This window comes from Halichoerus grypus, chromosome 6 (genome assembly GCF_964656455.1).
Source record: "Halichoerus grypus chromosome 6, mHalGry1.hap1.1, whole genome shotgun sequence".
NCBI lineage: Eukaryota > Metazoa > Chordata > Mammalia > Carnivora > Phocidae > Halichoerus > Halichoerus grypus.
Genome location: NC_135717.1, coordinates 5102466 through 5121597, shown reverse-complemented (window position 1 = coordinate 5121597; position 19132 = coordinate 5102466). Strand labels below are relative to the sequence as shown.

The 19132-nt window shown below is 44.4% G+C and overlaps 1 protein-coding gene across 1 annotated transcript; it reads left to right on the top strand.

The window, feature by feature from the left end:
• Positions 1 to 7083: 7083 nt before the first annotated feature.
• Positions 7084 to 10332, top strand: LOC118555454 (oncomodulin). Its single transcript, XM_036123583.2, has 4 exons — positions 7084 to 7144; positions 7912 to 8044; positions 8721 to 8830; positions 10229 to 10332. Exons 1-4 carry the CDS (start codon positions 7084 to 7086, stop codon positions 10252 to 10254), a joined length of 330 nt encoding a protein of 109 aa, XP_035979476.1. The 3' UTR covers positions 10255 to 10332.
• Positions 10333 to 19132: the final 8800 nt, after the last annotated feature.

Genomic DNA, 19132 nt, shown 5'->3' with positions numbered 1-19132 from the left:
AAATTCTTAATTTGTGAACAAGGGAACTTGCATTTTAACTTTCCACTGGGTCCCACAGATTATGTAGCTGGTGTTGGTTATGAACCTTATTTCATGGCCATACCCATAGGAGGTCACAAGGGATGTATCCTATCCAAGGTTTTGTAAAAACTCTAAATCCAGGGGAGGTCAATCCTTGTAGACACAGACCGTGTCCTGCCATACCTTTGTTACTCATGTTGTTGTGAAACCTGCAAGCTGTCCTTTTCATTCAGCCCTAAGACACTGAATAGATCTTAGTTAGCAAACAGCACTATCTTCTCACTAAGGAGCTTGTTCTAAGCTCCCATGTGAAACCTTATTTAACAAATTTTTGCCAAGTCTCTTTGAGTGGGAAAGGAAATCCTTCACTAGAGAAACATCTCATTTATAAGTAAACATACTCCAGTAACTCTAGATGTCTCCCCATATCAACGTACAGATGCATCAGCTAGATGTTAAAATTCAGATTTTGGGGGGTTTCCTACCTTGTCAGTCAGGAGTTGCTTTACCATGCTCCTTGCTTTTTCATCACTGACATTTAAGAATCTCTGCTCTTAATGTTCTCAAATAATTTGCTATAGTCCTGTAAGACATTTGAGAATCTTTTGCAATTTAAAAAAAAATTTTTTTAAGATTTTATTTTTAAGCAATCTCTCTTCCCAACGTGGGGCTTGAACTCACAACCCTAAGATCAGGAGTCACACGCTCTTCCAACTGAGCCAACCAGGCACCCCTGAGACTCTTTCAGAATAGATGGGGAACAACAAAGCATGGGGAATGGTTTTAATTGTACTAGTCATTGTTTCAGTAAGATTTCAGACTCCCACCAGGTCCACGTTATGACTAGTCATTGCCTCTCAGGTGAGGCCAGGCCCTCTCATCTCCACTGCTGGAGCCTCTGGTGCTAGTAAATGACAAGCCTTGGGGACTGAGGGTGAACATGACACACACAGTCCTTACTTTCCAGGAGTTTCCAGCTGGGTGGAAGGAGACAGACAATAAGCAAGCAAACAAACAAACAAACAAAAAACAAAAAACCCAGATCATTTCACATCCTGGTAAGTGCTCTGGAGAAAAAATTACAGAGGGATGAGATTGATGGGACAGACAGGGAGGTCTCTCTGTGATGGAGCTGTAGGGGAGGAAGAAACTTTTCCTTTAATCTCTTGGGTTCTGTTACTGGGACCTGCTAATTAAACCAACAAAAAAGATAGAGTAACAGGAGAAAAGGTACAATTTTATTTTATTTGCATAGAGTTCCCAGGAAAGAAGTGAAACTCAAAAGAGCAACTAGACTTAGGGGTTAATATACCATTTTAACAAAGAGCAGTAAATTGTGGAGAAGTGGCTAGACCAAGGAAAGGGGATTTGGGCTCTTAGGGGGGTAAGCCATGGGGAAGTGACTAGGAAATATATGGGGGACTAATGGAAGATAAGGGGTATTTTAGAAAGGTCTGTTTATGCAGACTCCTCCCAGCATCAACCCTCCATCCTCCATCCCCAGAGATGGGTTGGCCTCCCCTCCTGGTACAGGGAAGGCACTTTCCTCTTGGGAAATGTATGCCCTACTTTTAGGAAGAGAAGAAGAGAGCAGAGAACTCTTCTTGCATTTTTTTGTTTCTCAGTTTGGCTCAAAATAGTCCAAGTGGCAAATTTTGGAGTGGCAGAGTGTGAAACCCCTCAGGGCCAGAGTGGCTTCTCCTTCTGAGCTGTGAGGTCATTTCCCTCAGTCATAGGGCACAGCCACCTAATGGCTCCTGTGAAACATCTCTTTCTCAGCCCTGCTGTGAATGCTGGCGGCACCACGGCAATGTGTCTGGGTCTCACCTGCTGAAAGTCCCGAGAGCCCTGTGATAATTCGGCCCGGAGGACAGAGAAAGAGGCTGCAGCTGGCCAGTGCCTGGTCCCATGGCCTCCACTCCCCCACACCACAGAGTAGGACCCTCCTCCATCTTTCTGTGCTCAACCATTTTTTTAAAGTCAACTTTCTAGAGAAGTAAAACACCCATCCAGAAAAGCACCCACTAAAGCTTCATAAAAATGTAAGCAGCACCCAGATCAAGAAATAAAACATTACCAATACAGCAGGACCTCCTCACCCCCAGTGGCCACCCTCCCATCAAGGGTAACCACTATGCCCTTCGATCACTTTAGATGAGCTTTACCTGGAATATCTTTATTTTTAAAAGGCTGTAAGCCAACAGCAACAACAATGGCCACCATTTCTTGCTTGCTCACCGCGTGCTTGGCTCAATGCCAGGTGCTTCCCTGGGATTAGCCGTCAACAATCCTATGGAACAGGTTGTACTATTATCTCCAGTGTGAAAGGGGAAAGGTGGGGCTCGGGAGAAGAGACCTGTCCAAGATCACCTGTGCTACAAGTGCAGCTACTGAATTTACAATGTAACAAGGAACGTGGTAGTGAGAGGCTGAGTATAAAAATGGACAATCAGGGGGGCGCCTGGGTGGCTCCGTCGGTTAAGCATCTGACTCTCAGTTTCGGCTCAGGTCGTGATCTCAGAGTCCTGAGATTGAGCCCCGAGTCAGCCTCCACGCTCAGTGCAGAGTCTGCTGGAGATTCTCTCTCCCTCTGCCCCGCCCACTCATGCTCGCTCGCTCTCTCTAAAATAAACAAGTAAATCTTAAAACAAACCAAACAATGGATAAAGGTCAGACCGTATGCAAAAACCGAGCTCTGACCCGCTCTCTGCACAACCAGCCCAGAAGCCAGCCTGCTGTATGTAAGTCAGGCTTGTAGGGAGTCGGACCCCTGTCCCTAGCAAGCCATCCAAGAAGCCAAACACCAATTTCTGTAATGACTGGCCCAAAACAGCAGGGACTTAAATCGTAACTGACAGCTCCCTTCATTTTTATTCCTGCTTTCAACGCAGGACCAAACAGAGGAAGACGATTATGCTCCCTTGCTCAATCACGGAGCATGTTCAGCTTCTATTAGCCTGCCTCCAGCTTTCCCGGGTGGACAGCCCCCTATCAGGGCATATGCGAACCCTCTCTTCTTTCCACTCTAAAGCTTTCCCGCTCCTCTGCCTGCCTTTGAGTCTCTGCCAAACACGGTGACGGTGGCTCACTCCCTTGCCTGAGTTAATAGCCTTTGCCTGTTCTCATTTGGTTGGTCTTCATTCATGTCCACACTGGGGGTGCAGAGTTGTGAAAACACAGACCTCAACCTGCCCTCATGGGTCTCACTGTCCAGTGAGCAGAGAGACACACTATTCAAGCAATCACAGCAAGTGGGCCCGTGCAGCTGTGATTTTGCTGTAAGGGAGAAGCATAGGGTTCAAACGCCATTGTTCATCCAGCGAAGTGGGGGTCTGACTAGTCTGGGAGTCAGGGAAGTCTTCCTGGAAAAAGTGACACCTGAGCAGAGATGCAAAGCCTATGTATGAGACCCCGAAGTCAAGAGGAAGGAGAATATTCCAGGCAAAGGAAACAGTACAAGGAGACATGGCTGGAGAAAGGGTGGGTAAATCAAGGGGCTGACGGACTTTCCGGGTGGGAGGATGGTGTGAGATGAGGCTGGAGGAGTCCACAGGGGACAGATCACACAGGGCCTTTAAGACCATGGGAAGGACTTTTGTCTTTACTGTAAGAACAAGTGGAAGCCAGTGACGGACTTGTAGGATGGCAGTGGGAGGAGACCGGAGCCTATGCTTGGTGTTATGGGTTGATGACATCTAGGACAGGCCAGTGGGTGAGGAGAGGGGTCGGGCCCTCATGGCTGGAGAGACGTCACGGGGCTGGGCAGCAAGTGATCAGTGTGGGGGCTCAGTGTAGAGGACGTCTGCGGGATTAAGAGGCACACTGGGGATGTGGATTGAAACAGGTGATTGACTGGGGACAGCATTAGATATCTGAAACAGAAGTGTCATCTGAGCGTCCAGGGCCACTCACTGGCAGTAGCAAAGTCCAAATACACAGCCCAGCCAGGTTGGCCAAGTTCTTGGCTTCACCCTGCCAGCCTTCCTCCCTGCAGACATTGCTAGCTGATCCCAGCGTCCACTCCTTCCTCTCCTGGAAGTCCCGACCAATCGAGTGGACTGGATACACAAGATGAAATTCTCTTGCAATCCCAGGACATGGGTGGGATTCAACGGGGGATTCCGAGACTCCTCCAGAGGTCTGCAGATCTGAACTTGGTCCCCTGATCCCCAAAAGAAGCCCGGGAAGCTGACAGAGCCGCAGCCTGGGTTATTCCTATTTGCTGCAAGGGGAAACTGAGGCCTGGAGTCTTGAGGCTAATGAAGGACCAAACGGGGCTCCAGTTAAGGTCTTCTACTTTGAAATCTTCTTTCTACTCTTTCCTGGGAGCAGTTGTGAATTGGTGGCCAAAATAATGTAGACCACTGAATCAACATCTTTTGTGTGTGTGTGTGTGTTTTGTGTGTGTCTGTCACTGTCACTATCATTTTAACCATTTTTAAGAGTACAGCTCTGTGGCTTTAAGTGCATTCACACTGTTGTGCAACCATCACCATCATCCAGAACATTTCTCACCTTCTCAAACCGAAACTCTGCCCCTGTTGAACACTAACGGAAAGAAAGGACTCAACAGAGTTTCTATGGCAACTTAATGTCAGCAACCTACATTCTTGCGCCTGGTTTTCAGAAACTGCTTTTTAAGGGCTGGGCAAGTTGGTGAGGGTTGGTAATCCTGTTTTCAAGCTCTTGTTGCTGTTTATTTATCCATCCATCAAATAATTACTGAGCACCTGACTAGGTTGGGGGCTATCAGGCATTGGGGCATATCATGTGGGCAAGACAGGAATGGTGCAGGTCTGACATTTGGTAACCAAGCATGCTGTAGCTGTTCCTGAGAGAAACTTCTCATTGAGGACACCAGCAAAAGTACACTGCTGGGGTGGGGTGGAGGGAGGTAGGGGAATATATTTGGGGACAAACTGAAGATGACCATCCCAATGATATTACCCAGGGAAGAGTCTAAAGCTCCTGAATTGTCTACTTCGAAGCCACTGACTATTTCTGATTGCAACATGGGATTGGTTTTTGACTTTTAAAAAAACTTGAATGCAGCCTTGAAACATAAGGAAATCCTGTCACACACCACCACATGGACAATCCTTGAGGATATTATGCTAAGTGAAATAAGTCAGTCACAAAAAGACAAATACTGCAGGATTCCACTTATAAGAGGTGTCTAAAGTTGTCTAACCACCAGAGACAGAAAGGAGAATAGTGGCTGCCAGGGGGTTGGGAGGGGGGTGGGGGGGTTATTGTTCAATGGGCATAGAGTTCAGTTTTGCAAGATGAAAAAGTTCTGGAGATTTCTTGCACAACAATGTGCATATAGATAACACTACTGTATGTATACTTTAAAATGGTTGAAATGGTAAATTTTATGTTACATGGTTTTGTTTTTTGTTTTTTGCTTTTTTTAAAGATTTTATTTATTTATTTGACAGAGACACAGCAAGAGAGGGAACACAAGCAGGGGGAGTGGGAAAGGGAGAAGCAGGCTTCCTGCTGAGCCGGGAGCCCGATGCAGGGCTCGATCCCAGGACCCCGGGATCGTGACCTGAGCCGAAGGCAGACGCTTAACGACTGAGCCACCCAGGCCTCCCTATGTTACTTGGTTTTTTAACCAAAATTAAAAAAAAAAAAGAAAGAGTCTAGCACAGCGCTGGCTACATAAGGACTCAACAAATATTTGCTGAAAGCCAAAAACAGACAAAAAGCAAAAAACCTTGAGGTCTCAAATCCTGGCCTCACGTTTTTCCTGCACATTTGAGATGTGGGCTTTGGGAATGGTTGATTGCTTGCCTCCTTTTTGCCTTTTTAGTGCGTGCGATTTAAGAAATCACTGGGAAAATCCAAGCCAAGACTTTTTTGGAAAGTCATCCAACCAGCGCCACCCCTTTGATGGACGAGTCTATGTGTCTATCTGACACTGACTTTGAGTCTGTCCGCTCTGGACCAAGGTTGGCCTCGCACTCCCACAACTTCAGGGGGTAACAGCAAGCTTGCTGCAGACAGCCGCTAAGACCTGGGGGGCCCTTTTCAGTTTACAGAATGCCCCCATTTGTGTCCACCCCATTTTGGCCACTGTCTCCTCTTAACCAGCTTTCTGGTCTTCTCCACACCACTTGTGGGCTTCGTTCACAGAGCTGAACCCTTAGTTAAGGTTTGTTGAGGTTTGTTTTAAAAAATTGGCTGTTCCCACCCACATTCCCTTGTGATATAAATAGAAAAAAAAAAAAGAGGTTTAATTAGAAGGCAAGACATTCGAGCTACGTCTACTTGATCCTTGAAAAGGAAATCTAAGAGGTTCTTACTATCACTTTTTCAATCCTATATAAGGTAGGTCAGTAAGGTAACAAAGGCACATCTGTTTTGTGCTCCTTCAACTCTTTTTCCTGATTCTTCCCGGGGGAAAATCTAAAACGGTAAGTAGCTGGTGGACCTACAAGACCCCAGACTCTTCTTTCCTACATGCATTCATATTAGGTTGGTGCATGCTGTGTTCAGATTTCTCTTTCCCCAGGGACTTGACACCTGAAAGGAGTCTGTTTGATCTCTGGTAGATGGCCTTTCCATGTCTCTGATCCCCATCCTTCAGGATAGGGAGCATCTTTTCCATAGAAGGTCTCCAAGTAGCCCAAGCTGTATCCTTTCCCACGTGGAATTGACAACATTGCATTTCCAGTGTATGAAAATACCATTGCATTTGTAACATAGTTTACTTCCTGGATGTTTGGTAGATGTCTATATAAGTGATCGATTGTGCAAATATCATTTTTATAAGAAAATGGAATCAAGTCATTCTTTAGGCTGTAGTTTTAAATTTTGTCTTTGAAGAATATTCAGGAGAAGGCACTGAGACAAAGGGGGCTGGAATCTTTTCAATTTATGGTTTGTATGTGGCTCTTCTGTCCCATCACTTAATACAATATCACGCTTATCCCATTTAAAAATTCCCCACAAATACACAGTTTCAGTGGGCCTGGGAGAGCATGGTGCCCCTAGATGTGCATCTTCCTGTTGCCATTGACCACATCTCATTTATTCTGTGTGACTAGGTGGAAAATGAGCATCACAGATGTCCTTAGCGCTGATGACATTGCAGCAGCCCTACAGGAGTGCCAAGGTAAAGGGCAGTGGGGTGGGGGGGGAGGTATTTCCCAGCTATTCACACCTCCAGCAAAGCCTCAAAGATTAAAATGTGAACTTTGCTGAAAATTCGTGGGACCAGAGAGTAAAACTGTTATCAATGAAATAACTACAATGATAGAGCATAGGATTCCATTGCTGTAAGGGGAAAGAAACTTACTAAACGTGAAAAAAGAAACGTGTGGATACCATGTAGCCTGTTTGAATGCAATGACTGCATTTCCCCCCCCCCCCCTCCGGCCGGTTAGACCAGCACTACTGGGGTCTCGGACACACAGCCTGTCAAAAGGGTAGGGGGAGGCATAGAGGAGAAAGAGGGGGATAGACAAAAGCAAGTGGACAGGGAAGGTGGGGAGGGAGACAAGAGATGCTATCACAAAGTCACCCAGTCTTGGCTGCCTCGAAAGCTTGCACTAGTCACAGCCCTCTTTTTTTCTTTTCTTTTCTTTTTAAGAGAGAGAGAGAAAGGGAAGGAGGGACAGGGAGAGAGAGAATCTTAAGCAGAGACCAATGCAGGAATCGATCTCACGACCCTGAGATCACGACCGGAGCTGAAATCAAGGGTCAGATGCTTAACCGACTGAGCCACCCAGGTGCCCCGTCTTTTTTAAAAACTGAGAACAGAGCATCCCTGTAGCTCGATATTATGAGGAGGGGTTTTGATAACCTATGCTTACAGCACCTTGGCCCAAATACAGAATGTGACCCAATGAGCCTCAGAATAATCCTCTCTCTGTCCTTCAGACCCAGATACTTTCGAACCCCAAAAATTCTTCCAGACATCAGGCCTCTCCAAGATGTCGGCCAGCCAGGTGAAGGATGTTTTTCGGTTCATAGACAATGACCAGAGTGGATATCTGGATGAAGAAGAGCTTAAGTGAGTTTTGTCCTGAGCTTGTGTGGCACCCTTGACATTGCTAGGTGGCTTGGAAGCAGCGGAAGCCAGTTGGGTCAGTATTTCTTCAATGGCCAGGATTGACACTGGGTGTTCTGCAGGGCCTCATGAAAGGGCAGACCGTGAGTCAGCGGGCCACGCGTCTGTCCTTGTGAAGCTCTAGACACAGGCACTGAAGACTGTAGGTGCAAAAATGCATTCATTGTAGGTTTTTTTCTTTGGCAAATGGACTTATCAACAAAATCTGAAGAATTTTTTTTTATTTTTTAAAATGTATTTATTTTATTCATTTGAGAGACAGAGAGCACGAGCAGGGGGAGGCTCAGAGGCAGAAGGAGAAGCAGACTCCCCACTGAGCCAGGAGCCCGACACGGGGCTCGATCCCAGGACCCCAGGATCATGACCTGAGCTGAAAGCAGATGCTTAACCAACTGAGCCACCCAGGCGTCCCCCTGAAAAAAAAAACAAAAAAAACACAACTTTTTTAAAAACAAAATGCCCACCCATAGTTTCTACAAGGAAGGCAAGTTTGGCTTGTGAAGACCTGTGACAGAATAGTGCAATGGGGGGAACAGGTGGTTTGCTTCAAGAGAAAAAGGGTAAGCACAGAGACACGTGGTCTTTCAGAAAATTCCCATCAATCTTGATTGTCCTGCAGGTTTTTCCTCCAGAAGTTCGAGAGCGGTGCTAGAGAGCTGACAGAGTCAGAAACCAAGTCCTTGATGGCGGCTGCAGACAATGATGGTGATGGGAAAATTGGAGCCGATGGTATGTTCACACCTGTAGCCAGCACAAAAGAATTTAGCTCTGGAAGCAATCCAGGGGACTTGGGCCCTGAGATCAGGCAGACGTGGTTAGTGAAAATCCCCCTTTCTTAACCTTGCTGAGCTTCAGCCTTCTCATCTGTAAAATGGACCCACCGTGAGGATACCAACGATATACCGTAGAATCTGGTCCCGTGAGTCACTGTCTATGACCCAGAAAATACCCTTCACCTGACCGGGGGACTGGCTATGGCCTGGCTAATGATTCGCAAGACACCCTAATGCATCATGGCAATAATGTAAGGAATTTCTACCACTGGGATCTAAGCCCTTCTGAATAAGGGAAGGATTGACATTCTCAAGTAGGTCTCCTACCAAAATGTCTACTGACTTGAGGAGGAAAGCCTCTTAGCTTTCAAGGGTTTAAACAAACACGTTTTATTGGACATTAGCCCACTGAGTGGACAATATTAGAGTAGACCAAACACCATGTGTGGAGTCTTTTGTGTGCAGAGCCCTATATTCAAATTTAGTATAGCTGCATGGCTGTAGGATTATTTTCATCCCAGTTATGTGGCTTACATGCTTTTTAGCTACACTGTGCATGCCAACTCAGAAGAATTTATGCATGGTCTTTATGGTGGTACTAACTGGAAATTTAGAACGCCTGTTTAGATCCTTTTAAAAACCTACCCAAAATTATACCACTATAACTTGCTACACAAGAGTTAATGTAGCTTCTGTAGATAGCTCAGAGAAATAGTTGAGGTAAGAGAAGACTGATTTATTTAAATCTAACCACAAAAAAAAAAATCCAGATAGGCGAAGTGTACCAATAAATATAAAGCAAAACCCCAGTTTTCCATTTCAATCAGTCACATCCACTCATTTTTATCATTACCATTATCACCATCGTCTTTTAGTAATACAAACTTTTGGGGGTAAGGTTAGAGTTCATGAGAGAAAAGTGAGTTCTGAGGCCCACCCTATGAATTATTTCCTACATCTGCACAACATAGCTTCCGAAAAGAGGAAGAAAACCCCCCATCTTGGTCTTAAAGTAGCCAGACAGAGAGCTGAGCGATCCCAGATTGCAATAGGCTATTATACCAAATCCATGCACTGCCAGAGACAAATTGCTGGGCTCACAAGTTCTAATACAAGGGGCTCTATTGCAAAGCGTAAGATGTCTGTTAGATTATGCAGGAAGATGGGACACTATAGACCATCTCCATCTGCGGTCAGTGACATTTTTTTTCTCTCCTTTTGTGTCCTTAGAGGGGGCCAAGCCCATCATCTGACAATCTGCTTCCTTTCCTCTTCAGAACCCCCCCTGGCCACCACACGTCTGTAAAAATACCCAGCCATCCCCACTGATGCTTTCTCGCCTCTTCTGTTCTAGAATTCCAGGAAATGGTGCATTCTTAAAAGCCCCAGGCTGTGGAGATAGAGACAATCAGCCGGAAGGCCTCCAAAGCCCCGGGAATGGGAAACCCCCCTTTCTCCCCCTAATTTATTTATTCATTCCCACACACACCCCCGCCCTGAAGTGCTTCTGCAATTTGCTCCCTGTTTTTGCGAGGTAATAAGACAGTCATTCATGAATTTTCGGTGGTCAGTATGCCCTGATGACTCCTGTAAGGCCCTCGGCAGACAATGCCTTTAAAATTCATCCAATAAAGATACATTTCTCATCATCCGCTGATGTGTAGGTGTGTTGTTGTTGCTGCTGTTGTTTTTCTCAGCAAGGTACAGGGATGAAAGCAATTTGGGGGCTGAAGGCTTTTAGGAAAACTTCCGGTCCTATTAAGCACTAGGCCAGCCACGGCGGGGTGTGCCAGCAAACAGAAAACAGGTTGGGGGAAGAAAAAAGTCACAAACAAATGGCACCGTCAGACTAGGATTTTCTCAGGGAATTTTCAGGGTCTGAAAGTAATATGAAGAGATTTATAAAGAGCATAAAATCACCTTTGCTTATGCGTTAGATGACCGTAAGAGAGATTTAAAAGCCAACAGTACAGAACAGAACAAAGTGGGAGTCTGCAGTGGTCCCAGAGCTAAGGAGACTTGCTCTGCCAGATGGGCACAAACACCCACTTTCAAGCTTGCCTTTTTTTTTTTTTTTCTTAGAAAAACAAGCTATCTGAGACTTGCCTGCTCTGACCCAACCTCCCGCCACCTCCCCCCTTCTCTTTCTGTCTTCACTTTCCTGGCTCTCCTTGAAATACCAACCTGAGCCAATTACACAGAGAATTGCCTTCACTTGGGAGGTGAGCCTCGGGGTCCTATTACAGAGTTTTCACAAGGGTAGGGCAATCTCAAGCCAGGAAACTCTCACAAGGCTCATGTCCAGGTGGCAGGTTCAAGGTGTTGTCTCCGGCTGACCCCGAGAGTTGAGGACTCCGGGGAGGAACTGAGGCATTTTCCTGGGAGCCTGCTGCAAGGCTCACACTTTTCACTCCACACCCAGGCTGCTAAGGCCCTGGGCTCTCCTGGCTTGCTTCCTTCACACTTAAGCAGCTCGGTGACTTTCGAACCCCTGTTTTCTGGAGGGGCCGTGTTAGGGCAGCTCTTCAAAATGTGGGGTGTATATGACAAGGGGGCCTCCAGAGATCAACATTTTTATTTTAATAACCATGTATGTATTTTAATATGCATTCGGAAGAAATTCAACTAGCACAAACACACGATTGCAATATCGTCGCGTTAGAATGAGGCTAAGGGGAACATCAGACATTTCAAAGTGCATCCATTTGAAGAACAATGTCAAGTAATATTCGAGATGGTATTTGAAGGCTCAAATTCCATAAAGGGCACTCCCATTCCCCCTCCTCGTGCCTCAGTCTTCCTGGCAGGAATCGGGCGAGGTCCTCCCCACCTCAGCTTCCCTCCCTTGGTGTGTGCAAATGTCTCCCAGGTGCATCTGTGAATCGCTCAAAATCAAGTCAGCAAGAGCGCCTTTCTGACCAACACTGGCAAGCTTAGAGCCTTGATTCTTCAGACAATCCACGTGTTGCCGTCACCTCCACGCCACACACGGATACTCTGATCCTTCTTCTTGTTTCACATCTCCCCATTAGCTTTACCCAACCAATGGTTCTTTATCCCTGCTACACTCTACATACCTCAAAGCGAGCCTGCCCCACTCTTTCTGGGGGGATCTGGCCACCACGCACCTCGGAGAAGCCAGGTGGTTGATGATGTTTTAAAATAAGGGTCATGAGCTTTTAATTGACTAAGCAATCCATCAACCATTGGAGCTGCAAAGGCAACATCGTCCTAATCTAGGTGAAGATCGTCAGTTTCTCTTATTTCTTTTCTGTCACTTAGGAGGGTATCTGTCTAGGGATAATGACTGGAGGGGTTATATGGAGCACCCAGGGGACACTGTGTCATCAGGTCATACTGATGTCCTGTCTTGGGGAAGATGCTTGGAAGAAGATGGATGTCTACAAAAGGACAGATTGCCACAAATTTTCCACAGATAGGATTATGGTCAGTTATTCATGAAGTTTATTCATTCTACTGTTTCAAAATGACAATCATATTTGCCCATGTCAGGTACATTGCTTTTATATTGTTCCAACCCAGTTTTAGGAACTTAATTTCAATTGAGTCGCTCTCAAAAGACAATAAGTAGCAATCAAAAGGAGCCATCTCTCTGTATTTACCACCCAAGAATTGTCAGGTGTTATGCTTACATGAAACAATCTTGTCTTTACTCATAGAAAATTTAAATTACGTTGTTTGGATGTTTGAGTGTGCTGGTGAGGGGGTGGGCAACACATAACTCCATCCCTGAACGCAGTAACAACAACTCTGGGCATTTGAATATACTTGTTAATTAGCACTTTTTATTTTTCTGGTTATTTTTCTAAGTTTACATTTTGCAGAGATATTAGCATTTCCAAATCTTTGGTAAGTATAATTTGAAAACAAAAAAATGTTTTCAAAAATTACCCGAGTTTAGTCATTATACAAACTTTGTACAAAGTAATTCATTTTTCAATGCATCTTATTCAGTATGTACCTCACCAAAGAGAGAACGGGTTCATAACAAAATGTTAACACCGGTTATCTCCAGCTGGAAGGATTACAGAACAGTGCGGTAAGACTGAGGCCTGTTGAAGAAACGGAGCATAGTAACTAGGGAAATGAAAAACAGATGTAGAATTTACCCAGTTTTTGTCACTAAGCCAAAGTAACAATTTTGATTTAAAAAAAACTTTCATGCCAAAGATGTATCCCACACTCAAATGAATGAAAGCCCTGCATACTATTCTGTTCCTGAAATTTCTACTCATTTCTTTGGACTCATTTATATTTTTACATACTGAGGAAAAATTTTAAATATAACATATCCAGAGTCAAATCAAAACTGGAAACAAAATCCTGAAATTGTAACAATCTGGAAAAGGGATTGACAGCACGCAAACAACTTTACTTTTGTGCTTGCTTTCTCGATTTTTAGCTAATTTGCCGATGACCACCATCCTACCTCAAGAAGGGGATGTTCTCAGCAGTGGAATGATATATTTTGGCTTTGACAAGAGGGCCTAGAGTGCATGATAGGTTACAGAAGTCTGTTTTTCCTACTTGCTTATAAAATAGGGCTGCGACAGTGGTTTTAATTTGAACTCTTTTTACTTAATTGTAATTTTGACTTACAGTTCGGTAGTTTATAATTTAATGGAATGTGATCTGAAAGCCAGTTTCCTGAATGTGCTTCACTGCTGAAGCTAATAAGAATTATTAAAATACTTCAAACATTATTGGGTATTTTTAAAAAAGATTTTATCTATTTATTTGACAGAGAGAGAGAGCGCATAAGCAGGGGGAGCACAAGCAGAGGGGCCGCTGAGCAGGGAGCCTGATGCAGGGCTCGATCCCAGGACCCTGGAATCATGACCTGAGCCGAAGGCAGATGTTTAACTGAGCCACCCAGGCGCCCCTAATTATTGGGTATTTTGCTTCAGCATTCGCACATTACCAAATATTAACATTAATTTTTAAATATATAGGTTTTCACCTGTTATTCCCAGCTCAAAAACAAAGCATAGGAAAAACAGCAAAGTTGGGAAGTTCTGTCTGTTTGTTCATGTTGACAAACCGCATAGTTAATTCTGTGGGACGATACAGTTTAATTTTGTGTAATGAGTACTCAAGAATCCAATTTCAAGCAAAAACCTATCTTATATCGCTCCTGCTAACGTGAAGGTATGGTATTACTTTGCAAACACTTAAGACGACAGATGAAATTGGAATCACGAGGCTCGTTTCCACCTGGCCTGTTAACTTATTCACTGGGAAGACTACTCGTTTACATGAGGTTCTAACTGGTTTCAAAACGTCAACGCTTTCGGGTAAGGAGTAGATTTTTGACATTGTTTTCCTAGGAGTTCTACAATGAAGGGAAACGGATTCACATCCTTGAATTATTTTTGAGTGATAAAATATATTTCAACAACATAAAACACCTGCGTCCCTACCTCCTCTATCAAATCTTAACACCGCTGGTGTGGTGGTTTTGTAGTAGGTCAACTTGCTTGGGCTGTAGGTCCCCAGGCTTAGGTGGGTCTGAGATTTGGGGGCGGGGAGGCGGGAGTGAAGCAATAGCCATTGTATGTATGCTCCGGGGGCGGTCACTTATCTGCTGGGTCCCCTCCTTGGTGTGGGGTCCTCCGTTAGCCCCCAGCTCCAGGTGTGTCTTTCCTGCTCTGACAAAGTACACCAGCTTTTCCTGGAGGAACCCCCCCGCCCCATCATCAGGGCTGGAGGCAGGAAGAGACTCAGGTACGTTCCAGTCTGTCCTCCGTCTCCCCCATTCTTCCTGTCCTGCTTCCCTTCCCGACAGCAGACCTCAGACTTCAGCAGTGATGGTGCCTGTAGCCTTACGGAGACTGTTCAGGTCTCTCACTAGCCCCTAATACCTGTAGAAGAGACCGATAGATCCAGGTATCTCCTGCTTTTCAAAAGTTCAAGTTACATCACTTCACTTTTACAAAAAACCTACATTAGTACCTGTTCACTAAATGAAAGGAATCGAAGTCGATTTCACTTTTACGAAAAAGGGGGAAAAACAGAAAAGAGCACTCAGCGTTGGTTTCGCGGCCAGAGCGGTAAGAGTAAGAAGCAGGACAGACCTTATTTATCTCATAGCTGAAAGTTTATATCCTTTTACCAGCCTCTCTCTGTTTCCCCCACCCCCTACCCCCTGGCAACCACCATTCTACTCTGTTTCTATGAGGTTTGGTTTTGTCTTCTAAGATTCCATCTATTAGTGCTACCACACAGTATTTGTCTGGCTTATTTCACTTAGCATAATGCCTGGCAGGTTCATCCAGTGTTGTCTTGAATGGCAGGATTTCCTTTTTTCTCACCGTTGAATAATATTCTATCCTGCACATATAAGCCACATTTTGTTTATTCATTCCTCCATCGACAGACACTCAGGTTGTTTCCATACCTTGGCTATTGAGCATAATGCTACAATGAAGACAGAGGGCAGAAATCTCTTCTAGATAATGCTTTCATTTCCCTTGGATACATTGCCAGAAGTGGGATTGCTGGATCATATGGTAGTTCTATTTTTAATTTTTCTGAGTACCCTCCATACTATTTTCCATAGTGGCTGCTCCAATTTACATTCCCATCAGTGCACAATGGTTCCCTCTTCACATTCTGGCCAGCACTTTTCTTTCGTCCTTCCTAAAATAGACCTAACAGGTGTAAGGTGATACCTCATTGTGGTTTTGATTTGCATTTCCCTGATGATTGATGTCGAGTGTCTTTTCATGTACCTATTGACCTTTTTCTTCGGACAAATGTCTATTAGGGTCCTTTGTCCATTTTTAAATTGGGTTATTTGGGTTTTTTTTTTCTTCTATTGAGTTGTAGGAGTTCCTTGATATTTTTTATATTAACCCATATCAGATGTGTGTTTTGCAAATATTTTCTCCCATTCCAGAGGTGGACTTTCCATTTCATTGATGGTTTCCTTTGCTGTGCAGAAGCTTTTTATTTTATTTTTTTAAAGATTTTATTTATTTATTTGAGATAGAGCAAGAGTGACAGAGAGAGAGAGAACAAGCAGGGGGAGCACAGGCAGAGGGAGAAGCAGGCTCCCCACTGAGCAGGGAGCCTGATGCGGGGCTCGATCCCAGCCCTCTGGGATCATGACCTGAGCTGAAGGCAGATGCTTAACTGACTGGGCCACTCAGGCGACCCTGTGCAGAAGCTTTTTAGTTTGATTTACTTCCAATTGCTTATTTTTGCTTTTGTTGCCTTTGCTTTTTGGTATCAAATCTAAAAAATCATTGCTGAGACCAATGTCAGGGAGCTTACCCAGGTTTTCTTCTAGGAGTTTTACTGTTTCAGTCTTTACATTCAAGTAAAGTTTTAATTTTGCATTCAAGTCTTTAATCCATATTGAGTTGATTTTTGTGTATGGTGTAAAATAGAGATCTAGTTTAATTCTTTTGCATGGGGCTATCCTGCTTCCCCAATACCTCTTGCATATTCCTGACTCCTTTATTGTAAGTTAATTGACCATATATGCATGGGTTTGTGTCTGGGCTCTCAATTCTGTTCCATTTGATCTATGTGTCTGTTTTTAGGTCAGTACGATAGTGTTTTGATTATTATTGCTTGGTAGCATCACTTGAAACAAACTTTGAAATACATTTTAAATTCTTTAATTGGTCTATTCAGATTTTCTATTTCTTCATTATTCAGTCTTGGTAAGTTATACAATTCTAGCAACGTCTCCATTTCTCCTATGTTATCTAATTGGTTGGTGTGTAATTATTCACAGTAGTTTATGATCCTTACTATTTCTGTATTATCAGTTGTCGTGTCTCCTCTGATTTTGCATCTTCTTTTTTCTCACTCTAGCTATAGGTTTGTCGATCTTGTTTGTCTTTTCAAAAACCCACCGCCTCATTTCATTGATCTATTGTCTTTTTAGTCTCTATTTCACTTATTTCCATTCTGATTCTTGTTTTTTTCCCCCTTTTCCTACTAAATTTGGGCTTAGTTTGTTCTTTCTTCTTTCATTAATTCCTTGAGGTGTAAAGTTAGGTTGTTTGGGATCTTTCTTTTTTTATCATAGATTTTATCTATTTGAGAGCGCACAAGTGAGCACATGAGCAGGGGAGAGGGATAAAGGGAGAGAAAAAAGCAGACTCCCTGCTGGGTGCGGGGCTCAATCCCAGGACCCTGAGATCATGACCTGAGCTGAAGGCAGATGCTGAACCAACTGAGCCACCCTGGAGCAACTCTTTTTTTTTTTTCTTAATAGAGGCATATATCTCTATACACTTCCCTCTTGGAACTACTTTTGCTGCACCCAGTAGTTTTTGCTATGTTGTTTTCATTTCCATTTGTCTCAAGATATTTTTTTATTTCTATCTTTTAAAGATTTATTTATTTTAGAGAGACAGAGAGAGTGAGCGCACATACACGCGTGCGAGCAGGGAGCGGGGGAGAGGGAGAGAGAATCCTCAAGCAGACTCCCCGCTGAACACGGAGCCCAACACGAAGATTGATCTCACGACCCTGAGATCATGACCTGAGCAGAAATCAAGAGTCAGACACTCAACCAACTGAGCCACCCAGGCGCCCCTCATTTCCATTTTTATTTCTCCTTTGACCCATAGGTTCCTCAGGAGAATGTTGTTTAATCTCCACATATTTGTGAATTTCCCAGTTTTCTTCTGGTCGCTGATATGTAGTTTCATGTCATTTGTGGTCAGAAAAGATGCTTGATAGGATTTCAATCTTATTAAATTTTGTTAAGACTTGTTTTGTGTTCTAACATGATCTGTCATGGAAAATGTTTTGTGTGTGCTTGAGAAGAGTGGGAATTCTGCTGCTATTGGATGGCATGTTCTGCAAATGTTTGTTGGGGCCATTTGGTCTAACTTGTGCTTTAAGTCAGATGTTTCCTTCTTGATATTCTGGTGGGAGGAGAGCTCTCTCTGCGCTAAGCCCAGGTGTATAGCCACTGGAGGGCGCTCCTCTCCTATTTAAAACCTGCTTTTTGCTGCAGTGCTGTGGGGCTCATAAGTGCCTGCTGGCTATCAGAGCCAGGTAATTTTGGGGTCCATCCCTTGGTTGGTGACTGTAAATGTTGGCACTACATGTGTGGACAAGCTTCTTCCAGGGAGATACTGGCGACTTGGTTTTATTCTTCAAGTGAACCAGAGGGGAAAATCAGGTATGCTGCCAACCAGCTATTTTGGGCTCCTGGAAGGACTACAGCCAGCCCCTACATGTGTGATAAATTAGAAGCCAGACCCTCAGGCAGCAGCTTGTAAAGTATACAGTCAAATTCTTTCCAGGGGAAGACTGACTGGCATTTTGCCTGTTTCCTCTGTAGTGAGCCTTGAGGGGATCGCCATGGTGAGCGCTCACGTGCCCGTTAAGAACTACTTCTTTGCTATGGTCTTGCGGGTCTAATAAACGCAAGTCCCACTGACATTCAATGTTAGGTGTTTTGGAGATAGGGCTGTGGGTTGGAGTCTTAAAAGCTGGGGTGCTAGATGTATAACCCAAACCTAGAGAGAGGCTAGGAGTCGAGGGTTCCCTCCTCATTGTATGATGCTGTGCTCGGGTGGGGGTTGGGGCGAGGCGGTGTCTCCGCCCTTCCTATCCATTTCGATTGGGGTGTTTCCTCATTCGACTGATGTGCAGGAGTCACTCAGCTTGCTTCTGGATTTCTCTCAGAAGGAACTGTGCTGTGCGTAGCTATACATTCAGTGTACTGGTGTGAGGAGGGAGGTTCAGGAGGCTCCTCTGTCACCACCCCCAACTTCGCAGGGAAGCAACTACACATCCTCTCTACTCTGAAGTCTCCAAAAACATCTAAGTGTCTATCATCATCTCTCCTCCCACATCGCATCCATGCACACCCTCACACTATGAGAGAGGGAGATGCATCAACATCTAAGCTTTCTTGCTTCCTTGGCTTTTGAAACTTAAAAAGCACTTGGGTTTCTGGGTTTTTGTTTCATTTTGGTTTTGTATCATCTCTTTCCTGGGTGCAGAGGAGGCAAAGTATACAAGGAAGTAGAAGTGTGCCGGGGAGAAAACTTGACTAATACTATAAAGTGCTCTTGTACCACCTTTGTATAGTACTTTGTACTTTACAAAGTGTTTTCATTTGGATCATCTAGTGTAATTCTGCAATAACGCTGTGAGGCAGGTACTAACCTCGTTCTGCCAAGGAGGAAACGGAGATTAAAGAAGTGATTAGTCAAAGGTCATTCAACTGATAAATGGCAAAACCAGAACTAAAAATTCAGGT

Bases quoted from the DNA above. Each gene is read 5' to 3' on its own strand.
- LOC118555454 (XM_036123583.2), top strand. From the start codon at position 7,084: ATGAGCATCACAGATGTCCTTAGCGCTGATGACATTGCAGCAGCCCTA. The intron at 8,045-8,720 runs GTGAGTTTTGTC...ATTGTCCTGCAG, and splicing joins CTGGATGAAGAAGAGCTTAA to GTTTTTCCTCCAGAAGTTCG. The intron at 8,831-10,228 runs GTATGTTCACAC...CTTCTGTTCTAG, and splicing joins TGGGAAAATTGGAGCCGATG to AATTCCAGGAAATGGTGCAT.